Here is a 26,319-nt window from a genome sequence, read left to right as displayed (position 1 = left end):
CAACAACTGGGTCCTAAAGTAAATGGAGAGCAAGCTGCACATGATGACCAACATTCATGCACTGCCATAGGACTTCTAAAAACAGGCAAGCACCAGGGACATACACAGATCACATAGGGCCCACATTTATATGCGATATATCTCCCAGACAGGATAACCCATTTAATACAGGGTGAGATCTTCCATACCGCAAATAAAATACCTTTACTGCACATACAATACCTTTAGACTTTTTATCAAATTGTACCCTTTGTTCCTTAGGATTATACCATGGCGTAAAACATGCAGAATGGGGTAATGTCCCATATATATCTGGAGATTTATTCACCTGGATTATTGAAATAATGGGAAACATAAAATGGAAAGTTTTGACACATAAAGGAATCAAGCATTAAACTACTTTGTAAAGTACCTTTATTAGCATCCTTTAGGCTACTTTCACACTTGCGTTTGGTGCAGATCCGTAATGGATCTGCACAGACGGATCCGCACAGATAATACAACCACATGCATCCGTTCAGAACGGATCTGTTTGTATTATCTTTAACATTGCCGAAACGTTTTCTATTGTGTCAGTGAAAATGGATCCGTCCCCATTGACTTACATTGTATGTCAGGACAGATCCGTTTGCCTCCGCATCGTCAGGCGGACACTAAAATGCTGCAAGCAGCGTTTTAGTGTCCGCCTCCAGAGCGGAATGGAGTCAAACTGATGCATTCTGAATGGATCCTTAGCATTAGGGCAAAACTGATCCGTTTTGGACCGCTTGTGAGAGCCCTGAAACGGATCTCACAAAGGGAAACCAAAACGCGAGTGTAAAAGTAGCCTAAGTTATAAGCCAACAACTGCTGTTTCATGAAACTCACTTACATATCACCTACAGATGTAACAGGGTTAACACACAAATATTAACTCTAATTTCTTAACTCATCGCATTATCTTGAAACAAAAGCCATTGAAAAGCAATTGAAGTTATTTGCTTAACGCATTTAGTTTTACATAACACGTCTCATAAAGCATGTGTGTTAACTCTACTATATCTGTAAATACAGTAAAGGACAAATATTACATTAACAGGTAACTATACTATAGCTTCTTACCTGTGTAGTAGGGAAATCAACAAGCCTGAAATCAACAATCAAAACCCTGTCTTTGGCCTCATGCACATGGCCGTTGCCCAGCCGTGGCCGTATTGCGGCCTGTAAACTGCGGGTCCGCAATATGCGGGCACCGGCCGTGTGCTCCCCGCATCACGGACGCGGATCCATTTACTTGAATGGGTTCGCAATCCGGAGTTGCGGTGCGGAACTGAGGCACGGAATCCCACGGAAGCACTACGGAGTGCTTCCATGGTGTTTATGTCCGTGCCTCCGCACCGCAAAAAAATGTTCTATTTTTTTTGCGGTGCGGACGGATCACGGACCAATTCAAGTTGAAAGGGTTTCGATCCGTCCCGCCCGCCACACGGACGTTGCACGTGCATTGGGGATCGCAAATTGTGGTCCTCAATGCACGGAAAAGCCGCACAAAGGCCGTGTGCATGCAGCCTTAAAGGGGTTGTCTACCATCTCCCAAGAGCTCCAATGCTGGACTACCACCTCCTTCATCCATTTGCCATCATCATTCTGTTCCTGTCATCTCTCAGGGAGTTTATTTCTGTATATTTGTGCAGTGGCCGGGTTTGGGGTGGCCTAAACACTATGCTGTGTCCCCCGGACATCTTCGAGGTGTCACCAATAGAGATGGCCTTGCGGTTCGCCCGGCGGTCGTTTCGCGGCAAACTTTGCGTTTTCGCAATTCGCCGAACATGCGAACATATGGAGAAATTCGCGCCCGCCATATTCTTTTACATTATGAAGAACTTTGACCCATGACACATCCATCAGGTGGTACAGGACAGCCAATTGAGACATTTCAGCACATGGACATACCCCCTACCTTATAAATAAACCTGATCTGACCGCCATTTTACATTTAGTGTTTTGCCCGTGTAGGGAGAGGTTGCTGTGTGGAGCAGGGACAGGCTGTTAGGGACACCAAATGCTAGCTAATAGGGTCACAAAAGTCATTTTAAGGACTGGTATAGGTGTGCTATCGATATGTGTGATACACAGAGGGGTGCGATATACTTATACTTTTATAATGAGTCAAAAACACATAGATCTATATAGTGATCACCTGGAAGTCAGGGGGCTAGGGGCTTACTAGCGCCATTTTTATATAGGGTAAGGTTCCGGACAGGTCTGTGGTCTGTGGTTAGGCTATCAGGGCCAGAATAGCACCCCCTTGTAGGGCAATATCAGGGACAGTTCTTTGCCCACCCTGTCCTTCAATACCACATCATCATCTAGCCCAGGGATAGATGGTTTTTGCTTTCCCTCCTGGATTCATGGATGTGCACTGGAACCCCCAGGATTGTGGTAGGACATATGGTTTCTGATTTGGTGCCGCCGAGCACTTGTTATTGCCTACCACATCTATGCTTTTTGCTTAAAGTGGTTCTGCACTTTGTTTTAACTGATGATCTATCCTCTGGATAAATGATCAGCATCTGATCGGCGGGGGTACGACACCTGGGACCCCCGCCGATCAGCTGCTTGAGAAGGCAGCGACGCTTCAGCAGCGCCACGGCCTTCTCGCTGTTTACCGCTGGCCCAGTGACGTCACGACTAGTATCAACTAGCGTGGGCGGGGCTAAGCTCTGTTCACTTGAATGGAGCTTAGCCCCGCCCACGCTAGTTGATACTAGTCGTGACGTCACTGGGCCAGCGGTAAACAGTGAGAAGGCCGCGCCGCTGCTGGAGCGCCGCTGCCTTCTCAAACAGCTGATCGGCAGGGGTCCTGGGTGTCGGACCGCCGCCGATCAGATGCTGATGATCTACGCAATTGCAGACAAGATTAAGCATTTTCTATTATAGTGCCGGCGATGTGCGGTCCACAAATTGCGGAATGCACATTGCCAGTGTCCGTGTTTTGCGGATCCGCAAAACACTTACGGACGTGTGAATGAACCCTCATAGTCAAATTATTAAAGGTTACGTTTTATCTTTATGTATATTCTAATGGATTGCCTTCCTTGTACAATGTTATAATATACTTTCTATGTTAGAAAGTATATTATAGTGTATTTGTATTGTGCGGCAGTTGTGTGCGGTTCTGCTGCGATACTGCAGGTATATAGAGGGACAAGCGTTATTGGAACAAATTATTTCTACTAGTGTGATATACCAGTGGCCCCCCCAAAAAACTGATTGAAGCGGGGTGTTATATACTTTCTTTATAGTGCATTTGGGTACTGTATAGTGCATTCGCGCATGCGCGTACGCGAAAAATTATATTACCGATATTTCGCATTGAAAAAAATAATAAATGGAGATCGCAAATTTGAATAATACATCTGGTATGTCACTGTCCATGTTGTGGGACTATTTGTGCAGTTCTAGTAATTATTTCTTGGCTGCAAACATGAGCTGAAGGTTTTTCAGGTTCGCCTGCCATTAAAATGAATGGGACCCGCTGCGAACTTGCGGTTCGCGAACATTTGATCGCGAACCACCCCGGCAGATGTTCGTCCATCACTAGTCACCAATTAGGGCTGAAACGATTACTCGATTGAATTGAGTAACTCGACACAAAAAAATCCTCAATGCTAATTTTTTGGATCGAGGATTTGCTTATGTCATGTGAACATGGAGCGCGAGTGAAGCGCTTGCTACTACTCACCACTTCGTAGTTACCCACCGGCCTGTATTCACCCGCCTGTCTGACGTCAGAGCGACAGTGCAGCGCACAGGGAAGAAGATGCCCCTACAGGAGAGGTAAGTATTCTATTTCACTGGACCTGGGGACATGGCAAGGAGGGGGAGATGGTGGCACTGGGGGGAAAGCTGATGGTACTGGAGGGGCAGCTGTTGACACTGAGGGAGAACCTGATGGCACTGGTGGGAAGCTGATGGCACTGGGGGGGGGGGCGGCTGATGAGTTTTCATAAAGAAAAATGTTCTTTTAATTAGTTTTTTGTTATTAGAGTACTCGATTAATCGTTCGAGTAATCAATAGAATACTCAATTACAAAAATAGTTGATAGCTGCAGCCCTGTCACCAAGTGTTGCTGCTCTCCAGAAGGGATGGTAAGTCATGGTACACCCCAAAAGGAAATAAGTCCAGAGAGTCAGGGTCTGCAGTAAACCAGTGCGCTTCTTTACTGGAGAAATTCAGGTACAGAACTATACAGGCAAGGCATAGACTGGCTTTTCCTGTTTCCTCCCTGGCAAAAGAAGGGTTTCATGCTGAGGAAAGGTCTGAGCTAGCTGTCCCTCTCTCTCTTTAGAAGGCTGGTACCGTGGTCAAAGGCTGGAGGCCCACGGTCAGCAGCTCAGTAGTCTGGGTGGCTCCTTGGTCACAGGGCTGGTGACCCAGGGTCTATGGCTCAGCGACCCCATTCCAGTGTCTTCTTCTGGTCACTAACATGAGTCTCCCCGTCCAAGCACTGGTCCTTAACTGCAGAACACTAACGCATTGCACCCGCACTGAATCCGGACCCATTCATTTCTATGGGGCAGTGCACATGAGCGGTGATTTTCACGCATATTTTTTGCGTTTTTCAAGCAACGCAGGCCCCATAGAAGTGAATGGGGCTGCGTGAAAATCGCAAGCATCCGCAAGCAAGTGCAGATGCGGTGCGATTTTCACGCATGGTTGCTAGGAGATGATCAGGATGGAGACCCGATCATTATTATTTTCCCTTATAACATGGTTATAAGGGAAAATAATAGCATTCTTAATACAGAATGCCTAGTAAAATAGGGCTGGAGGGGTTAAAAAAAAATAATAATAATTTTACTCACCTTAATCCACTTCTTCTTTGCTGTGCAGGAGGAAAAGCACCTGTGGTGACGTCACTGCGCTCATCATGGTGATGAATCATGTGATGGACCATGTGATAAGCGCAGTGATATCATCAACGGTCCTTTACCCAGGTCCTGAAGAAAGAAGAAAGAAGAGAAGCCGGGCTGTGCGAACAAGTGGATTAAGGTGAGTTAAATTATTATATATTTTTTTTTAACCCCTCCAGCCCTATTTTACTAAGCATTCTTTATTAAAAATGCTATTATTTTCCCTTATAACCATGGTATAAAAGGGAAAATAATACAATCTACACAACTTTGAACCCAAACCTGAACTTCAGTGAAGAAGTTCGGGTCTGGGTACCACATTCAGTTTTTTTATCACGCGCTTGCAAAATGCATTGGACCCGCGCGATAAAAACTGAACAACGGAACACAATCGCAGTCAAAACTGACTGAAATTGCGTACCTACTCGCGCGGGTTTGCCGCAATGCACCCGGGACGCATCCTGAGCCAAAATGTGACGCCCGTGTTAACACAGCCTAAGGGCTCTGACTGCTCTCCTTATATACTATTTCGAGCTAGACTGGAACCTTCTAGTGGGAGGGGTGGAGTGGAGAAGCTCAGCACAAACAATTATAAAGTTATCATTCCGGTCAGTCATACACTTACATTAGAGTTCAAATGATACTCAATGGCAATGACACAGCAGTTTTTCCAGACAAAAACAAGTTTCCAGACATAACAACAGAGCTAAACCAAACATTCAAAAGGTCAGTATGTCTGGTTTTGACTGTAAACAAGTCTAGCTTTTTCCCTCCAAAACATGCTCTTCTTCAATCCGTAGGATACCAGCGTAGTAACTGCACTGCGCTGCAGACTGTGACTTAAATCCTGCCGTACAGCTACTGCGCTCTGATCGGGCGGGTGAAGTAGCTGCACCCCCCCCCCCCCCCCCCCATGATCAGCAGCAGGGGTCCGGCTATTCCTGTTAGACGTGCCCCTGTTGTATGCGCCAGCATATGTGTTTTCACCGATGCCGGCGCATTAACCCTAGATGTACTGTGGTCAGTGCTGACCGCGGCATGTACAATGTGTGTGGAGGGAGGGAGCTCATAAAAAAAAAATTGAAAAAAAATAGGGAATTTTTTTTAAAGTAGACATATTAGGTATCGCCGCTTCCGTATCGACCGGCTCTATAAAAATGATCCACCCTGTGTAATACTAAGTGATCAAAAAGTCGTACGTACTTCAAAATTGTACCAATCAAACCGTCATCTCATCCCACAAAAAATTAGACCCTACATAAGACAATTGTTAAAAAAATAAAAATAAAGAACGTGGCTCTCAGAAAATGGCAACACAAAAACAAGATATTTTTCTTTTTAAAAATGTTTTTAATAATAGACACATTGGGTATCGCCTTGTCCGTAACAAGCGGCTCTATAAAAATATCACATGATATTCCCCCTCAGGCGAATACTGTAAAAATCTAAAAATACAAACTGTGCCAAAACAGCCATTTTTTATCACCTTGATTCACAAAAAGTTTAATAAGTTTAAAAAGTGTGGGACTAAACTATTTAAAGGGGTTGTCCGGGTTCAAAGCTGAATCCGGACATCCTTCCATTTTTCCCCCGGCAGCCCCCCTGACATGAGCATCGGAGTTCATGCTCTGATGCTCTCCTTTGCCCTGCACTAAGTCGCGCAGGGCAAAGGCATTTTTTGGAGATCTAGTGACGTACCGGGGCTCTCCATTGGACCGCCAGGAACCTCGGTGACATCACCGGCACTGATGGGCGGGATTTAACGGTGCCCTAGCCAGTAAAACAGCCTGCACATCAGCCCGGCAGTGTGTTATTCAAAACAAAAGAGACCTTGCCCTGCACAACCCCTATAAGTTAAAGACTTTGTGATTGCCTGTATACTGCGTCCGCTAAGCTGCCTACCAGAGAAAATCCCAACACAAGTGATCAAAAAGTTGTATGTACTCCAAAATGGTACCAATCAAACAGTCATCTCATCCCACAAAAAATGAGACTCTACATAAGAAAATCACAAAAAAAAAAAATAATAAGATTACCGTGGCTTTTAGAAAATGGTAACACAAAAACAAGGTATTTTTCTTTTCAAAAATGTTTTTACTGTGTAAAACTTAAAAAATATAAATAAATAATAGACACATTGGGTATCGCCGTGTCCGTAACAACCTGCTCTATAAAAATATCACAGGATATGCCCCCTTAGGTGAATACTGTAAAAAGCTAAAAATAAAAACAGTGCCAAAACAGCCATTTTTTTGCATTTGCTTTACAAAAAGTGTAATACCGAGTGATCAAAAAGTCGTATGTACTCCAAATTAGAACCAATAAAACCATCATGTCATCCTGCAAAAAATGAGATCCTACCTAAGACAATCACCAGAAAAATAATAATAAAAATGGCCTTCAGAACATGGCAACACAAAAACAAGATTTTATATGCTATTCAAAAATGCCTTCACTGTTTAACCACCTCCGGACCGCTGTACGCACAGACGCGTCCTGGAGGTGGTTGATTGATTCCGAGTGGACGAGAGACGCGAGATTTCCTGTAAACGCGCGCACACAGGCGCGCGCGCTCACAGGAACGGAAGGTAAGAAAGTGGATCTCCAGCCTGCCAGCGGCGATCGTTCGCTGGCAGGCTGGAGATGTGATTTTTTTAACCCCTAACAGGTATATTAGACGCTGTTTTGATAACAGTGTCTAATATACCTGCTACCTGGTCCTCTGGTGGTCCCCTTTGTTTGGATCGACCACCAGAGGACACAGGTAGCTCAGTAATATGTTGCACCAAGCACCACACTACACTACACCCCCCCCCCCGTCACTTATTAACCCCTTATTCACCCTTGATCACCCCTGATCATCCCATATAGACTCCCTGATTACCCCCCTGTCATTGATCAACCCCCTGTAAAGCTCCATTCAGACGTCCGCATGATTTTTACGGATCCACTGATAGATGGATCGGATCCGCAAAACGCACACGGACGTCTGAATGGAGCCTTACAGGGGCATGATCAATGACTGTGGTGATCACCCCATATAGACTCCCTGATCACCCCCCTGTCATTGATTACCCCCCTGTCATTGATCACACCCCTGTAAAGCTCCATTCAGACGTCCGCATGATTTTTACGGATCCACTGATAGATGGATCGGATCCGCAAAACGCACACGGACGTCTGAATGGAGCCTTACAGGGGCATGATCAATGACTGTGGTGATCACCCCATATAGACTCCCTGATCACCCCCCTGTCATTGATTACCCCCCTGTCATTGATCACCCCCCTGTCATTGATCACCCCTCTGTAAGGCTCCATTCAGAAATTATTTTAGCCCAAGTTAGCGGAAATTATTATTTTTTTCTTACAAAGTCTCATATTCCACTAACTTGTGTCAAAAAATTAAATCTCACATGAACTCACCATACCCCTCACGGAATCCAAATGCGTAAAAAATTTTTGACATTTATATTCCAGACTTCTTCTCACGCTTTAGGGCCCCTAGAATGCCAGGGCAGTATAAATACCCCACATGTGGCCCCATTTCGGAAAGAAGACACCCCCAGGTATTCCGTGAGGGGCATATTGAGTCCATGAAAGATTGAAATTTTTGTCCCAAGTTAGCGGAAAGGGACACTTTGTGAGAAAAAAATAAATAAAATCAATTTCCGCTAACTTGTGGCAAAAAAAATAAATTTCTATGAACTCGCCATGCCCCTCATTGAATACCTTGGGGTGTCTTCTTTCCAAAATGGGGTCACATGTGGGGTATTTATACTGCCCTGGCATTCTAGGGGCCCTAAAGCGTGAGAAGAAGTCTGGGATCCAAATGTCTAAAAATGCCCTCATAAAAGGAATGTGGGCCCCTTTGCGCATTTAGGCTGCAAAAAAGTGTCACACATGTGGTATCGCCGTACTCAGGAGAAGTTGGGGAATGTGTTTTGGGGGTGTCATTTTACATATACCCATGCTGGGTGAGAGAAATATCTTGGCAAAAGACAACTTTTCCCATTTTTTTATACAAAGTTGGCATTTGACCAAGATATTTATCTCACCCAGCATGGGTATATGTAAAATGACACCCCAAAACACATTCCCCAACTTCTCCCGAGTACGGCGATACCACATGTGTGGCACTTTTTTGCAGCCTAGGTGGGCAAATGGGCCCACATTCCAAAGAGCACCTTTCGGATTTCACAGGTCATTTACCTACTTACCACACATTAGGGCCCCTGGAAAATGCCAGGGCAGTATAACTACCCCACAAGTGACCCCATTTTGGAAAGAAGACACCCCAAGGTATTCTGTGAGGGGCATGGCGAGTTCCTAGAATTTTTTATTTTTTGTCACAAGTTAGTGGAAAATGATGATTTTTTTTTTTTTTTTTTTTCTTACAAAGTCTCATATTCCACTAACTTGTGACAAAAAATAAAAGCTTCCATGAACTCACTATGCCCATCAGCGAATACCTTGGGGTGTCTTCTTTCCAAAATGGGGTCACTTGTGGGGTAGTTATACTGCCCTGGCATTCTAGGGGCCCAAATGTGTGGTAAGGAGTTTGAAATCAAATTCTGTAAAAAATGACCAGTGAAATCCGAAAGGTGCTCTTTGGAATATGGGCCCCTTTGCCCACCTAGGCTGCAAAAAAGTGTCACACATCTGGTATCTCCGTACTCAGGAGAAGTTGGGGAATGTGTTTTGTGGTGTCATTTTACATATACCCATGCTGGGTGAGAGAAATATCTTGGCAAAAGACAACTTTTCCCATTTTTTTTATACAAAGTTGGCATTTGACCAAGATATTTATCTCACCCAGCATGGGTATATGTAAAAAGACACCCCAAAACACATTCCTCAACTTCTCCTGAATACAGAGATACCACATGTGTGACACTTTTTTGCAGCCTAGGTGGGCAAAGGGGCCCATATTCCAAAGAGCACCTTTCGGATTTCACTGGTCATTTTTTACAGAATTTGATTTCAAACTCCTTACCACACATTTGGGCCCCTAGAATGCCAGGGCAGTATAACTACCCCACAAGTGACCCCATTTTGGAAAGAAGAGACCCCAAGGTATTTCGTGATGGGCATAGTGAGTTCATCGAACTTTTTATTTTTTGTCACAAGTTAGTGGAATATGAGACTTTGTAAGAAAAAAAAAAAAAAAATCATAATTTTCCGCTAACTTGTGACAAAAAATAAAAAGTTCTATGAACTCACTATGCCCATCAGCGAATACCTTAGGGTGTCTACTTTCCAAAATGGGGTCATTTGTGGGGTATTTGTACTGTCTGGGCATTGTAGAACCTCAGGAAACATGACAGGTGCTCAGAAAGTCAGAGCTGCTTCAAAAAGCGGAAATTCACATTTTTGTACCATAGTTTGTAAAAGTGTGGGACTAAACTATTTAAAGGGGTTGTCCGGGTTCAAAGCTGAATCCGGACATCCTTCCATTTTTCCCCCGGCAGCCCCCCTGACATGAGCATCGGAGTTCATGCTCTGATGCTCTCCTTTGCCCTGCACTAATTCGCGCAGGGCAAAGGCATTTTTTGGAGATCTAGTGACGTACCGGGGCTCTCCATTGGGCCGCCAGGAACCTCGGTGACATCACCGGCACTGATGGGCGGGATTTAGCGGTGCCCTAGCCAGTAAAACAGCCTGCACATCAGCCCGGCAGTGTGTTATTCAAAACAAAAGAGACCTTGCCCTGCACAACCCCTATAAGTTAAAGACTTTGTGATTGCCTGTATACTGCGTCCGCTAAGCTGCCTACCAGAGAAAATCCCAACACAAGTGATCAAAAAGTTGTATGTACTCCAAAATGGTACCAATCAAACAGTCATCTCATCCCACAAAAAATGAGACTCTACATAAGAAAATCACAAAAAAAAAAAATAATAAGATTACCGTGGCTTTTAGAAAATGGAAACACAAAAACAAGGTATTTTTCTTTTCAAAAATGTTTTTACTGTGTAAAACTTAAAAAATATAAATAAATAATAGACACATTGGGTATCGCCGTGTCCGTAACAACCTGCTCTATAAAAATATCACAGGATATGCCCCCTTAGGTGAATACTGTAAAAAGCTAAAAATAAAAACAGTGCCAAAACAGCCATTTTTTTGCATTTGCTTTACAAAAAGTGTAATACCGAGTGATCAAAAAGTCGTATGTACTCCAAATTAGAACCAATAAAACCGTCATGTCATCCTGCAAAAAATGAGATCCTACCTAAGACAATCACCAGAAAAATAATAATAAAAATGGCCTTCAGAACATGGCAACACAAAAACAAGATTTTATATGCTATTCAAAAATGCCTTCACTGTTTAACCACCTCCGGACCGCTGTACGCACAGACGCGTCCTGGAGGTGGTTGATTGATTCCGAGTGGACGCGCCGGCGCGTCCTCTCGCGAGACGCGAGATTTCCTGTGAACGCGCGCACACAGGCGCGCGCGCTCACAGGAACGGAAGGTAAGAAAGTGGATCTCCAGCCTGCCAGCGGCGATCGTTCGCTGGCAGGCTGGAAATGTGATTTTTTTAACCCCTAACAGGTATATTAGACGCTGTTTTGATAACAGCGTCTAATATACCTGCTACCTGGTCCTCTGGTGGTCCCCTTTGTTTGGATCGACCACCAGAGGACACAGGCAGCTCAGTAATAGGTTGCACCAAGCACCACACTACACTACACCCCCCCCCCGTCACTTATTAACCCCTTATTCACCCTTGATCACCCCTGATCATCCCATATAGACTCCCTGATTACCCCCCTGTCATTGATTACCCCCCTGTCATTGATCAACCCCCTGTAAAGCTCCATTCAGACGTCCGCATGATTTTTACGGATCCACTGATAGATGGATCGGATCCGCAAAACGCACACGGACGTCTGAATGGAGCCTTACAGGGGCATGATCAATGACTGTGGTGATCACCCCATATAGACTCCCTGATCACCCCCCTGTCATTGATTACCCCCCTGTCATTGATCACACCCCTGTAAAGCTCCATTCAGACGTCCGCATGATTTTTACGGATCCACTGATAGATGGATCGGATCCGCAAAACGCACACGGACGTCTGAATGGAGCCTTACAGGGGCATGATCAATGACTGTGGTGATCACCCCATATAGACTCCCTGATCACCCCCCTGTCATTGATTACCCCCCTGTCATTGATCACCCCCCTGTCATTGACCACCCCTCTGTAAGGCTCCATTCAGAAATTATTTTAGCCCAAGTTAGCGGAAATTATTATTTTTTTCTTACAAAGTCTCATATTCCACTAACTTGTGTCAAAAAATTAAATCTCACATGAACTCACCATACCCCTCACGGAATCCAAATGCGTAAAAATTTTTTGACATTTATATTCCAGACTTCTTCTCACGCTTTAGGGCCCCTAGAATGCCAGGGCAGTATAAATACCCCACATGTGGCCCCATTTCGGAAAGAAGACACCCCCAGGTATTCCGTGAGGGGCATATTGAGTCCATGAAAGATTGAAATTTTTGTCCCAAGTTAGCGGAAAGGGACACTTTGTGAGAAAAAAATAAATAAAATCAATTTCCGCTAACTTGTGGCAAAAAAAATAAATTTCTATGAACTCGCCATGCCCCTCATTGAATACCTTGGGGTGTCTTCTTTCCAAAATGGGGTCACATGTGGGGTATTTATACTGCCCTGGCATTCTAGGGGCCCTAAAGCGTGAGAAGAAGTCTGGGATCCAAATGTCTAAAAATGCCCTCATAAAAGGAATGTGGGCCCCTTTGCGCATTTAGGCTGCAAAAAAGTGTCACACATGTGGTATCGCCGTACTCAGGAGAAGTTGGGGAATGTGTTTTGGGGGTGTCATTTTACATATACCCATGCTGGGTGAGAGAAATATCTTGGCAAAAGACAACTTTTCCCATTTTTTTATACAAAGTTGGCATTTGACCAAGATATTTATCTCACCCAGCATGGGTATATGTAAAATGACACCCCAAAACACATTCCCCAACTTCTCCCGAGTACGGCGATACCACATGTGTGGCACTTTTTTGCAGCCTAGGTGGGCAAATGGGCCCACATTCCAAAGAGCACCTTTCGGATTTCACAGGTCATTTACCTACTTACCACACATTAGGGCCCCTGGAAAATGCCAGGGCAGTATAACTACCCCACAAGTGACCCCATTTTGGAAAGAAGACACCCCAAGGTATTCTGTGAGGGGCATGGCGAGTTCCTAGAATTTTTTATTTTTTGTCACAAGTTAGTGGAAAATGATGATTTTTTTTTTTTCTTACAAAGTCTCATATTCCACTAACTTGTGACAAAAAATAAAAACTTCCATGAACTCACTATGCCCATCAGCGAATACCTTGGGGTGTCTTCTTTCCAAAATGGGGTCACTTGTGGGGTAGTTATACTGCCCTGGCATTCTAGGGGCCCAAATGTGTGGTAAGGAGTTTGAAATCAAATTCTGTAAAAAATGACCAGTGAAATCCGAAAGGTGCTCTTTGGAATATGGGCCCCTTTGCCCACCTAGGCTGCAAAAAAGTGTCACACATCTGGTATCTCCGTACTCAGGAGAAGTTGGGGAATGTGTTTTGTGGTGTCATTTTACATATACCCATGCTGGGTGAGAGAAATATCTTGGCAAAAGACAACTTTTCCCATTTTTTTTATACAAAGTTGGCATTTGACCAAGATATTTATCTCACCCAGCATGGGTATATGTAAAAAGACACCCCAAAACACATTCCTCAACTTCTCCTGAATACAGAGATACCACATGTGTGACACTTTTTTGCAGCCTAGGTGGGCAAAGGGGCCCATATTCCAAAGAGCACCTTTCGGATTTCACTGGTCATTTTTTACAGAATTTGATTTCAAACTCCTTACCACACATTTGTGCCCCTAGAATGCCAGGGCAGTATAACTACCCCACAAGTGACCACATTTTGGAAAGAAGAGACCCCAAGGTATTTCGTGATGGGCATAGTGAGTTCATCGAACTTTTTATTTTTTGTCACAAGTTAGTGGAATATGAGACTTTGTAAGAAAAAAAAAAAAAAATCATAATTTTCCGCTAACTTGTGACAAAAAATAAAAAGTTCTATGAACTCACTATGCCCATCAGCGAATACCTTAGGGTGTCTACTTTCCAAAATGGGGTCACTTGTGGGGTATTTGTACTGTCTGGGCATTGTAGAACCTCAGGAAACATGACAGGTGCTCAGAAAGTCAGAGCTGCTTCAAAAAGCGGAAATTCACATTTTTGTACCATAGTTTGTAAACGCTATAACTTTTACCCAAACCATTTTTTTTTTACCCAAACATTTTTTTTTTATCAAAGACATGTAGAACAATAAATTTAGAGCAAAATTTATATATGGATCTCGTTTTTTTTTGCAAAATTTTACAACTGAAAGTGAAAAATGTCATTTTTTTGCAAAAAAATCGTAAAATTTCGATTAATAACAAAAAAAGTAAAAATGTCAGCAGCAATGAAATACCACCAAATGAAAGCTCTATTAGTGAGAAGAAAAGGAGGTAAAATTCATTTGGGTGGTAAGTTGCATGACCGAGCAATAAACCGTGAAAGTAGTGTAGGTCAGAAGTGTAAAAAGTGGCCTGGTCTTTCAGGGTGTTTAAGCACTGGGGGCTGAGGTGGTTAAAACTTCCCAAAAATAAAAATAATAGACACATTGGGTATTGCCGTGTCTGTAAGAAACTGCTCTATAAAAATATCGCATGATATGACCCCTCAAGTGAACGCTGTAAAAAAATAAAAGTAAAATCAGTGCCAAAACAGCCATTTTTTGTCATCTTGCTTCACAACTAATACCAAGTGATCAAAAAGTTGTATGTACTCCAAAATGGTACCAACCAAACGTCATCTCATCCCACAAAAAAATTAGACCCTACCTAAGACAATCGCCCAAAAAATTTGCAGCACAAAAATACGATTTTTATTCTGTTCAAAAATGCTTTTTAAACATAGTAGACACATTAGGCATCGCCGCGAACGTAACAACATGCTCTATAAAAATTATATACTCACATGATATACTCTGTTAGGTGAACGCTGTAAAAATAAAATAAATAAAAACTATGCCAGAACAGTCATTTTTTTGTTACCTCGCCTTACAAAATGCATAATATCGAGTGATCAAAAAGTCATATATATCCCAAAATGGCACAAATGAAAACATCACCCCATCTTGCAAAAGATGAACCCGCCTTACAAAATGCATAATATCGAGTGATCAAAAAGTCATATATACCCCAAAATGGCACAAATGAAAACATCACACCATCTTGCAAAAGATGAACCCCCCACATAAGACAATCACTCAAAAAATAAAAACAAATAAACCAATTAACAAACCCATAAACCAATCCATCAAAATCTGCGCTGCAAAAGCCATATGTCACTCCTTCTTTTCTGAGTCCTGCCATGTGCCCCCACAACAGTTTAATACCACATATGGGGTGTTGCCGTATTCAGGAGAAAATGGGTAGAAAATTATGGGGTGCTTTTTCTCCTGTTACCCCTTGTGAAAATGAAAAATTTGGGGCTAAAACATCATTTTATTGGAAGAAATTAAACTTTTCATTTTTACAGCCAAGTGTTTCCAAATTCCGTAAAAATCTTATGGGGTCAAAGTGCTCAGTGCACCGCTTAAAATATTCTTTGAGGGGTGTAGTTTCCAAAATAGGGTCACTTTATGAGGGTTTTGACTGTAGGGGTACGTCAGGGTCTCTTCAAATACAAAATGGTGCCCAAAAAACATTCTAGCAAAATCTACCTCCAAAAACCATATGGTGCTCCTTTCCTTCTGACCACTGCATGTGCCCCTACAGCAGTTTACCACAACATATGGGGTATTTCTGTAAACTGCAGAATCAGAGTAATGTATATTGAGGTTTATTTTGCTGTTAACACTTGCTGTGTTGCAAGAAAAAAAATTAACATAAAAAATCTACAAAAAAAGTTAACAAAGTTTGTTTTGAATAATTTGAGGGGTGTAGTTTCTAAAATGGAGTCATTGATGGGTGGTTTCCATTATGTAAGCCCCTCTAAATCACTTTATAGCTGAGCTGGTGCTTCTACAATTCTAAGCCTTCTAACATCCTAAAAAAATGAAATGACATTTACAAAATGAAGCCAACATAAAGTAGACATAGGGAAAATAAAGTAAAGTAATAACTATTTTGTCAGGTATCACTATTATTATTATTATTATTATTATTTATTATTATTAAAGCGCCATTCATTCCATAGCGCTGTACATATGAGAAGAGGTATACATACATAATACAGACAATTGCACTAATCATAAACAAGACGAGTTACAAACTGGTACAGAAGGAGAGAGGGCCCTGCCCGTGAGGGCTTACAATCTACATGGTATAGGAGAAGGACACAGTAGGTGTGGGTGAAGTTGGTCATGGCGGTATGGAGGCAGCAGGGTCACTGGTTGTAGGCTTGTCTGAAGAGGTGGGTTTTCAGGTTTCTTTTGAAGGATTCCACTGTAGGTGAGAGTCTGATATGTTGGGGTAGCGAGTTTCAGAGTATGGGGGATGCACGGGAGAAATCTTGGAGTCGATTGTGGGAAGAGGCGATAAGAGGAGAGGAGAGAAGGAGGTCTTGTAAGGATCGGAGAGTGCGTGTGGGGGTGTATCGGGAAAGTAGCTCAAAGATGTAGGGAGGGGACAGGTTATGGACGGCCTTGTATGTATTTGTTAGTACTTTGAAGTGAATTCGCTGGGCAATGGGGAGCTAGTGAAGGGATTGGCAGAGGGGAGAGGCAGAGGAGTAATAGGGTGAGAGGTGGATTAGTCGGGCAGCAGAGTTGAGGATAGATTGGAGGGGTGCAAGAGTGCTAGATGGAAGGCCACAGAGGAGAGTGTTGCAGTAGTCTAGGCGGGAGATGATGAGGGCATGTACAAGCATTTTCGCAGATTCAAAGTTAAGGAAAGCACGGATGCGGGAGATGTTTTTGAGTTGGAGGCGGCAGGTGGTGGAAAGTGCTTGGATGTGCGGTCTGAAGGAGAGGGCAGAATCCAAGGTCACTCCAAGACGGCGGACTTGGTTGACCGGGGAGAGTGTGCAGCCATTGATCGTGATAGATAGGTCTGTTGGGGGGGTTGAGCAAGATAGGGGAAAGAGGATGAATTCTGTTTTATCCATGTTAAGTTTTAGAAAGCGAGAGGAGAAGAAGGATGATATAGAAGATAGACATTGTGTAATTCTGGATAGTAAGGTGGTGATGTCTGGACCAGAGAGGTAGATTTGTGTGTCGTCAGCGTAGGAGTGATACTGAAAGCCATGGGACTCTATGAGCTGTCCCAGGCCAAAAGTGTAGATAGAGAAGAGCAGGGGTCCTAGGACAGAGCCTTGCGGGACACCAACAGAGAGGGAATGAGACGAGGAGGTGGTGCGGGAGTGGGAGACGCTAAACGTCCAGTCTGTGAGGTATGATGTGATCCAGGAGAGGGCCAGGTCAGTGATGCCAAGAGATGAGAGAGTTTGCAACAGAAGGGAGTGGTCAACAGTGTCGAAGGCATAGGACAGGTCAAGGAGAAGGAGGACAGAGTATTGTTTCTTGGTTTTGGCTGTCAGTAGGTCATTGGTGACTTTGGTGAGGGCAGTCTCAGTCGAATGGTGGGGTCGGAAGCCAGATTGTAGGCAGTCAAAGAGGGAGCAGGAGGAAAGTTGAGAGGACAGTTCAGAATGGACATGTTGTTCAAGTAGCTTTGAGGCATATGGAAGCAGTGATATGGGGCGATAACTGGACAAAGAAGATGGGTCAAGTGAAGGCTTTTTGAGGACGGGTGTAATGGTAGCGTAAAAGCAGAGGGGAAGACACTAGAGGTTAGTGATAGGTTGAAGAGATGAGTTAGGGCTGGGATAAACACTGTGGTGAGGTTAGGGATGAGGTGGGATGGGATTGGGTCAAGTGCACAGGTGGTGAGATGTGATCTGGAGAGTAGAGTTGAGAGTTTTTCTTCTGTAATGGTGGAGAAGCGGGTTTTGGGAGAAGAGGACCGAGCAGTTGTATAGAGGGTCTGTGGGGACTGTGTAGTGAAGCTTTCTCTGATGTTGACTATCTTTTGTTTGAAATATTTGGCAAAGTCCTCAGCTGAGAAGAGAGGAGAGGGTGGGGGCGCTGGGGGACGGAGAAGGGAGTTAAAAGTGCTAAAAAGTTGTTTAGGGCTGTGGGCCAGGGCAGATATGAGAGATGAGAAGTAGGCCTGTTTTGCATCAGCGAGTGAGGATTTAAATATGAGGAGGTATTGCTTGTATGCGGTGAAATGATCTTTTGAATGGGATTTCTTCCATCGCCGCTCAGCAGCCCTGGAAGCTTGTCTGAGTTTTTTGGTCAGGTTGGTGTGCCAGGGTTGTCTGTTAATTTTTTGGGTTTTGTTGTGTGTGAGGGGGGCAACAGTGTCCAGAGCTGCACTTATTGTGGTGTTATATAGGGTGGTTGCAGCATCTGGGTCTTGGAGGGAACAGATGGTAGAGAGTGGGAGAAGAGAGTCAGAAAGCAAGCGAAAGTCTAGATGTTTAAGGTTCCAGCGGGGGTGTGCTAGTGTGTGGACCGGGGGAGCAGCAGAAGAGACCAATGAAGAGAAGGTGAGTAGGTTGTGGTCGGATAGGGGGAGAGGCAAATTAAAAAGGTTAGATAGGGAGCAGAGGCGGGTAAAGATAAGATCCCAAGTGTGACCATCTCTGTGGGTGGGAACTGAAGACCACTGTGATAGGCCGAAGGAGGAAGAGAGCGATAGGAGTTTAGAAGCGGCTGAGTGGCAGGTGTCAATAGGGATGTTGAAGTCACCCATGATGATAGTGGGGATGTCGGCAGAAAGAAAGTATAGTAGCCAGGTGTTAAAGTGGTCAAGAAAGATGGTGGCTGGGCATGGGGGGCGGTAAATGACGGCTACTTGGAGGTTGGAGGGAGAGTAGATGAGAACAGAGTGTACCTCAAATGAGGTGAGCGTAATGGACCATAAAAGCAGAGAACGGGACTTCCGGTTCCGGTGCGTACATGAGGAGATGAAGGAAGAGAGCGCTCCGGGACCCACAGCCCTTAAATCTATTAGAAGCCGGTCACAGGGGCGACTAACCCCTTCGATTACACCCCTAAAGCCGACGGGGTGCTATATGGAGAAGTATCTACAGAAACACGGCTCCTCCGACGCGACCCAGAGAGACAACAGGCAGCCGCGCGGCAAGATGGCGGCGGCATAGGAGAAGTCTCAGAGGCTTACCAGATCAGCCTCGCAACCTCCCCAGAGGCACGAAGAAGCGATCAACACCAATGTGCTGTACGCATCCGTAAGTTCGTTCCGTAACCCCGCCAAAAAAGATAGAACATGTCCTATTCTTGTCTGTTTTGCGGACAAGGATAGGCATTGTTACAATGGATCCGCAAAGAAAACAGATGACCGCAAAACACATACGGTCATGTGCATGTAATGTGCATGTAGCCTAAGGCAAGATGCACACGGCCGTATGTGTTTTGCGGTCCGCAAAGAAAAGCGGATGACATCCGTAGGCACACGGTGTGCTGCACGCATATTTGGCAGACCCATTGAAATGAATGGGTCCGCATCCTATCCGCAAAGAAACCCGGAACGGACATGGAAACAAACAACGTTCGTGTGCATGTAGCCTAAATCGTATTGTAAGAAACAGTCGTCATCCCTGGGGGATCCAAACAGGCTTACACCATGGGATTTAAAGGTGAAAAGCGGTTTGGTATTGAAAGGGTTAAACCTATGGCAGCTGTGGAAATTACCAACTTCTTATTCAAAGTCCCAAAAGTCTCTCAGTATTAGTGTTGATCGAGCACCACCCCCTGCTCTAAAGAAGACATCGACTTGTCTTTACCCACTAAGGCTTCAAACCATTTGAAGCCTTAGTGGGTAAAGACAAGTTGATGTCTTCTTTATCAGACTTGTACCACAGGATCCAAAATATATCCTCCATAAAATTAGTCAAAGGAGCATTTGTAAAATGGGAAAAAGAACTAAAAGATGGTGATCTGGCCCGTAAGATGAGGGAAGGCCTGGAACATATAAGACGGGCAGTCAGCAGTGAACAATGGCGAGAAACACAGTTAAGACTTATGCACAAGGCCACGTATGCATTTGATCTTTCCTATAAAGATGCGCCCGCTTATTATCTAAGGCAATGTCCTAAATGCACTCTTCCAGGTCTTTTGCATGGATTATGGGATTGTCCAAGTCTGAAATCATTATGGGAACAAACGATACATAATATACAAAAAAATATGGAATATAAGAGTTCTCCTCGTTCCACAACAATGTACAGTATATTTCAGTATATTCCAAGAAACGAAGATTACATCACCAGAGTGACAATAGCAGAGGGAGGTGTCCATGTGATACTTATGGCAGTCAAAAAATATTGAGACATTGGCTGCTGTCATCAGTCCCAACCTGGGAAGAAGTCACGGGATTAATAAAGCAGGTGTTATACTGTATATGGAAAGACTGGAAGTAGAAAAAAATAGAGACAACACACAGATTCATAAAAAAATTGAGGAAATTCATTGAGGCTGTTCTATCAGAGACAGAGATACGCGAATTAATTTCCCCCTTTGTACAAACCAAATTTGGAAACACAATTGAGAGGGAAACTAGGAAAATTAGAAGTCTGAACATTCCTTAGTTAACATAACATTCTTAGATAGAGTCATCTCTGGTGTGGCAATTTGGAGCACAGGATTAAGGGACAGTTGGGATAGGGTAGGGGAAAGGGAGGGAGGAGGGGGACGATTCCTAAATAAAAAGTAAAATTGTATGTAAATGACATTTTACTCTATAAGGCATTCTTTATAGTATTATATTGACACTATGGCTTATATGTGTATTGTATTATATGCTTTCTTTTTTTCATTGACTTAATAAAGAGAGTTTAAAACAAAAACAACAAAAAATGAGAAATTCATATTTAGAAAATAGTGAATGGTTTCCAAATTTTCTCTAATTTTTTAATAAATAAAAAGGTAAAACATTGACTCAAATTTATCAGTAACATGAAGTACAATGTGTCACGAAAAAACAATCTTAGAATGGCTTGGATAAGAAAAAGCTTTCCAAAGTTATTACCACAAAAAGTGACACGTCAGATTTGCAAAAATCGGTCTGGGATTTAAAGGTGAAAAGCGGTTTGGTGATGAAAGGGTTAAACCTATGGCAGCTGTGGAAATTACCAACTTCTTATTCAAAGTCCCAAAAGTCTCTCAGTATTAGTGTTGATCGAGCACCATAGTGCTCGGGGGCTCGATCCAAACACCTCGGGATGCTCGGGTGCTCTACCAAGCAGAAAGGAAGTCAATGGGAGAACCCAAACATTAAACCAGGCACCCCCTGCTCTAAAGAGGGGAGGGTGTCTGGTTCATACGAAAAGTTCCTAAATTGATGGAAGCACCACTGAAATGGTTCGGGAACAGCATGGGGTGGATGTCTTGAACTCCCAGGTCGCTGCTGGGAACGATGTTGTCTGAGTAGTACGCCACTTTTACAGACTGACAATAATACGCACCAAACTGAAGATAAAATCGATTTTGGACGGAGGAAAAAAGGGCTGCCAAAAATTACAAGGAACCGGCGCTCCAATACACCCTTTATTACACATAAAGGAGGGCATCATACACCCTTGAAAAATTATGATTGATGGCCTGCTGCTGAGCTGACCCTCTAAAAAAATTATATGCGAGAGCCTGCAGGTGAGCTGATGCTGTAAAAGACTTTAGATGAGGGCCTGCAAGTGAGCTGACCCTGTAAAAGATTGTAGGTGAAGGCCTGCAGGTGAGCTGACCCTCTAAAAAATTATATGTGAGGGCCTGCAGCTGAGATGACCCTGTAAAACATTATATGCGAGGGCCTGCAGGTGAGCTGACCCTGTAAAAAAGATTGTAGGTGAGGGCCTGCTGGTTAGCTGACCTTCTAAAAAATTATATGTGAAGGCCTGCAGCTGAGCTGACTCTCTACAAAAATATATGCGAGGGCCTGCGGGTGATCTGACCCTGTAAAAGATTGTAGGTGAGGGACTGCTGGTGAGCTGACCCTCTAAAAAATTATATGCGAAGGCCTTCAGGTCAGCTGACCCTGTAAAAGATTTAAGGTGCAGGCCTGCTGGTGAGCTGATCCTGTAAAAGATTTTAGGTGCGGGCCTGCTGGAGAGCTGACCATGTAAAAGATTTTAGGTGCGGGCCTGCTGGTGAGCTGACCCTGTAAAACATTATATGCAAGGGCCTGCAGGTGAGCCGACCCTGTAAAAGATTTTAGGTGCAGGCCTGTTGGTGAGTTGACCCTCTAAAAAATTATATGCGAGGGCCTGCAGCTGAGCTAACCGTCTACAAAAATTATAAGCGAGGGCCTGCAGGTGAGCTGACCCTGTAAAAGATTGTAGGTGAGGGCCTGCTGGTGAGCTGATCCTCTAAAACATTATATGCGAGGGCCTGCAGCTGAGCTGACCCTCCTATAAACCTTATATGCGAAGGGCATATATGCGACGAATAAGCATGTTGATATGATGGAAGAGGAGGAGGAAGATGAGAAAAGGAAGATTCAACCATATACCCTTGTTTGTGGTGGAATGGGGGCATGGGAATACAGTGTATTCAGTACATTATAAACAACACATTTAAAGTGCCTTTATGTTCAGACGCTTTCCTCTGGTGGAGTCGAGAAGTCATGGTCAATCCAGGCCTTGTTTATTTTTATAAGAATCAACCTGTCAGCATTTTCAGTTGACAGGCGGATACGCCTATCTGTTAAAATGCCACCACCAGCACTAAATAACCGCTCAGACAGATGGAATTAAACTTCCATGGGTGCTACCCTCTGTAGCAGAGGCAACCGTCTCCTGCTCCTCCTCTTCATCGTTCAGTTCGCGCTGAGAAGATGAACTGAGGGTGGTGTGGCTATCACCCTGTGTAATGTCTTCCCCATTTCCACCTCTTCCACATGCAAAGCGCCTGCCTTAATTGTGAGCAGCGAGCGTTTGCGTAGACACAGAAGTGGGATGGTTACGCTAATAATAGCGTTATCGCCGCTCACCATCTGTGTTGATTCCTCAAAGTTTCTTAAAACCTCACAGAGGTCAGACATCCATCCCCACTCCTCGCTTGTGAATAGCGGAAGCTGACTAGAAAGGCGATGACCATGTTGCAGCTGGTATTCCACTACTGCCCTCTGCTGCTCACAAAGCCTGGCCAACATGTAGAACGTGGAGTTCCAGCGTGTGGTCACGTCACACAACAGCCGGTAAGCTGGCAATTTCCAGGACTGCTGCAGCATTGACAGACTGGCTGAAGCTGTCGATGACTGACTTGCGGAAATGTGCACACATGTGGCGCACCTTCACCAGTAGCTCAGGCAAATTGTGGTAGGTTTTGAGAAACCGCTGAACCACTAAGTTTAAGACGTGGGCTAGGCATGGGATGTGTGTGAGCTTGCCGAGCTCCAAAGCCACCACCAAGTTACAGCCATTATCAGACACAACCATGCCTGATTCGAGGTTGAGTGGCGAGAGCCACAGCTCAGTCTGGTCTCTTATCTCCTGCCACAGCTCTGCGGTGGTGTGCTGTTTGTCACCTAAGCAGATCAGCTTCAGCACGGCCTGTTGACGCTTCCCCACTGCAGTGCTACACTGCTACCAGCTACCGACTGATGGCTGACTGGTGCTGCAATAGGATAATTCTGAGGTGGAAGTGGAGGAGGAGGCGGAGGAGAAGTGGGGGTTGGAGCCACTAATGTAGGTGGTGGCGGAAACCCTGATGGAATTAGGGCCCGCAATCCTTGGCGTCGGTAGCACCTGTGCCATCCCAGGATATGACTCGCTCCCGGCCTCCACAACGTTCACCCAATGTGCGGTCTGGGAAATGTAGCGTCCCTGGCCGAATGCAGTTCTCCATGTGTCCGTGGTTAAGTGGACCTTCCCAGTAACTGCATTGGTCACGGCACGTGTAATGCTATAGGACACATGTTGGTGTAAGGCGGGCACGACACACCTTCAAAAATAGTGGTGGCTGGGGACTGCGTAATGCAGGACGGCCGCCGACATCAGGCTGCGGAAGGCCTAAATGGCAACATTTCCAGGGCCAGTAATTTGGAAATTTGCGCATTTAGTGCTATGGCCTGTGGGTGGGTGGCTGGGTATTTGCGCTTGCGTTCAAATGCCTGGGGTAAGGACATTTGTCTGCTGCACTGGGACACGGAAGTCGATGTGGTCGCTGATGGTGCTTGCGAAGGTCCAGGTGCTGGGCGGGAGGCATTTGGGCCTGCGCCTTCGACAGGGGATTGGCCAGCACATAACACAGGGGAAGAGGAGGCAGTGGTGTGACCTGCAGACACAGACTGTGGGCCCAGGCGTTCAGCCCACTTATAATGGTGCTGGGATGCCATGTGGCGGATAATGCTGGTGGTGGTGAGGTTGCTAGTGTTCACTCCCCGGCTCATTTTGCTACGGAACAGGTTGCAAACTACTATTCTTTTGTCGTCCGCACTTTCCTCAAAAAAGCGCCATACTGCGGAACACCAACCCCTTGGCAAGGGAGATTTCTGCAAGGGGGTGCTCCGTGGAACAGTTGCGGGCCTGTTTGGTGTGGCACGCCTTCTGCCTTTTGCCACCCCACTGCCTCTTCCAGCCTGTTACGGTGCAGCAGATCCCTCCCCCTCTGTACTGCTGTCCTTGCTCGGCTTTCCACCTTCCCAGGTTGGGTCAGTGACTTCATCATCCACCACCCACCCTGCTCTTTGGCTGCTCCCAATAAGAACCGGCCCGGATCGGCTTTACAGCCATACTAACAGCTGAAGTGCCAGACTGCAACTGCAAAACTGACACTTCAGGGGAAAACCCTGTTCTTACCTCACTGAGGCCGGGAACCTCGGTGACACGTATCTTCCGTCAATGACGGCCCCTTGTTCCTTCTTACACACAACATACATATAAAACACAGTTACACGGTATTACACAGTGCACGCTAACCCTTTAAAGTGACATAAATGAAGACGTTTAGAACTTTGCATAGGAGAAATGGGCAAATGTCCATAAATGTCCAAACTTCAAAGTACCCCTGCTCCAGGGCACTACATTTGTATCTGCCAGTGTTCATATGTGCCCTATAATATTGTTATTGCAACAGTTTTTGTCCTACAGTTCAGCCCTACAGTAAATCCTGAGGGTATCTGATTAATGGGAGACACAGTTAGTACCCAGATAAGGAGACTTCTGTAGGTAAAATCCAGTTCTGCAATCTTTGGAACAACTAAGGTCATTACACTATTTTAGATTTTATGGCATATACACAGGACATTACATAAATGTCTAATAGATGTGGGTCCCAGAAGTCCCTCCCAGAGAATGAATTAAGGGGTGGCTGTTTTCAGAGTGTGTGGCCTACACTCTCCATCTTGAGACCAGGTCGGTAAGACTCCCATTCTGGAGAAAGGTGATAGTCCCAAGCACCCACAATTATCCTGGGGATATGACCTAAATGTGTAAGATGGGAATATCCTTTAATAACACTCTCTAAAGCAGTGGTGCATAACCTTTTTTGGCCTGAAGGCCAAATTTCCATACTAATCCAAGCCAGACTAAAAAATAAAGATTTATTATCACCTGAGACATTGAAAGTATAAGCCCCAATTGTATGCAAGGTGGAACTGATGGAAGCAGAACTGGCATTCTGGCAATAATGGGCCCCATTTGAACTCAAAAGTATTGAGTTCAAATGCATAAATGCAGCTCTTTGCATTGTGAGTTTTACTGCTCCAATAAAACTACAATGAAGATAGCCAGACTCATGCATGATCACCTCTCCACTTCATCTACCCCTTTCTGTAGTGCCACACAAGTTGGTGGTGGTTGAGGGTCACACAGACAGGCATCACGGACCACAGGTTGTGCACCACTACACCAAGGTAAATTAAAGGGGTTGTCTCACCTCAGACATTTGTGACATATCACTAGGATATGCCACCAATGTCAAATAGATGCGCGTCCCATCTTTGGGACCCACTCCTTTCTCCAGAACAGGACCCCTGAAGTGAATGGAGAGCAGCAGCCCATGCACGCCCACCCTCCATTGATTTCTAGGAGAGTTCCAAAAATAGCCAAGCGATCACTTGGATATTTCTGGCAGTGTCATAAAGAGGAGAATAGAGTGGTGGCTATGTTTATGCGCTGCCCTCTCCATTCATTTCTATGGGATTTCCAAAAATAGCAGAGTGGGCTCACTTGGCTATTTCTGGGACTCCCATTGAAATTGTGCATTGTGCGCTCCTTCAGTTCATTCTCTAGATAGGTCAATGTCTGAGGTTATACAATCTCTTTAACAAAAATAAACTGTTGAGTCTTTGTGTTAGTCTACACTATAACCGGTGCCT

At 44.6% G+C, this 26,319-nt stretch overlaps 1 protein-coding gene across 1 annotated transcript in view; it reads right to left on the bottom strand.

Annotated features, from left to right (window-relative positions):
* Window positions 1–26,319, bottom strand: part of FAM227A (family with sequence similarity 227 member A) — an 83,893-nt gene that overhangs the window by 51,605 nt on the left and 5,969 nt on the right. The window contains exon 3 of the mRNA XM_040408780.1: window positions 223–328. Coding sequence (XP_040264714.1) covers window positions 223–328 — 106 coding nt within the window. The remainder of the gene's footprint in view (window positions 1–222; window positions 329–26,319) is intronic.

Source organism: Bufo bufo, chromosome 9 (assembly GCF_905171765.1).
Source record: "Bufo bufo chromosome 9, aBufBuf1.1, whole genome shotgun sequence".
Classification (NCBI taxonomy): domain Eukaryota; kingdom Metazoa; phylum Chordata; class Amphibia; order Anura; family Bufonidae; genus Bufo; species Bufo bufo.
Note: the sequence above shows the minus strand (reverse complement) of the source record. Positions and strands in the feature narration are given on the sequence as shown.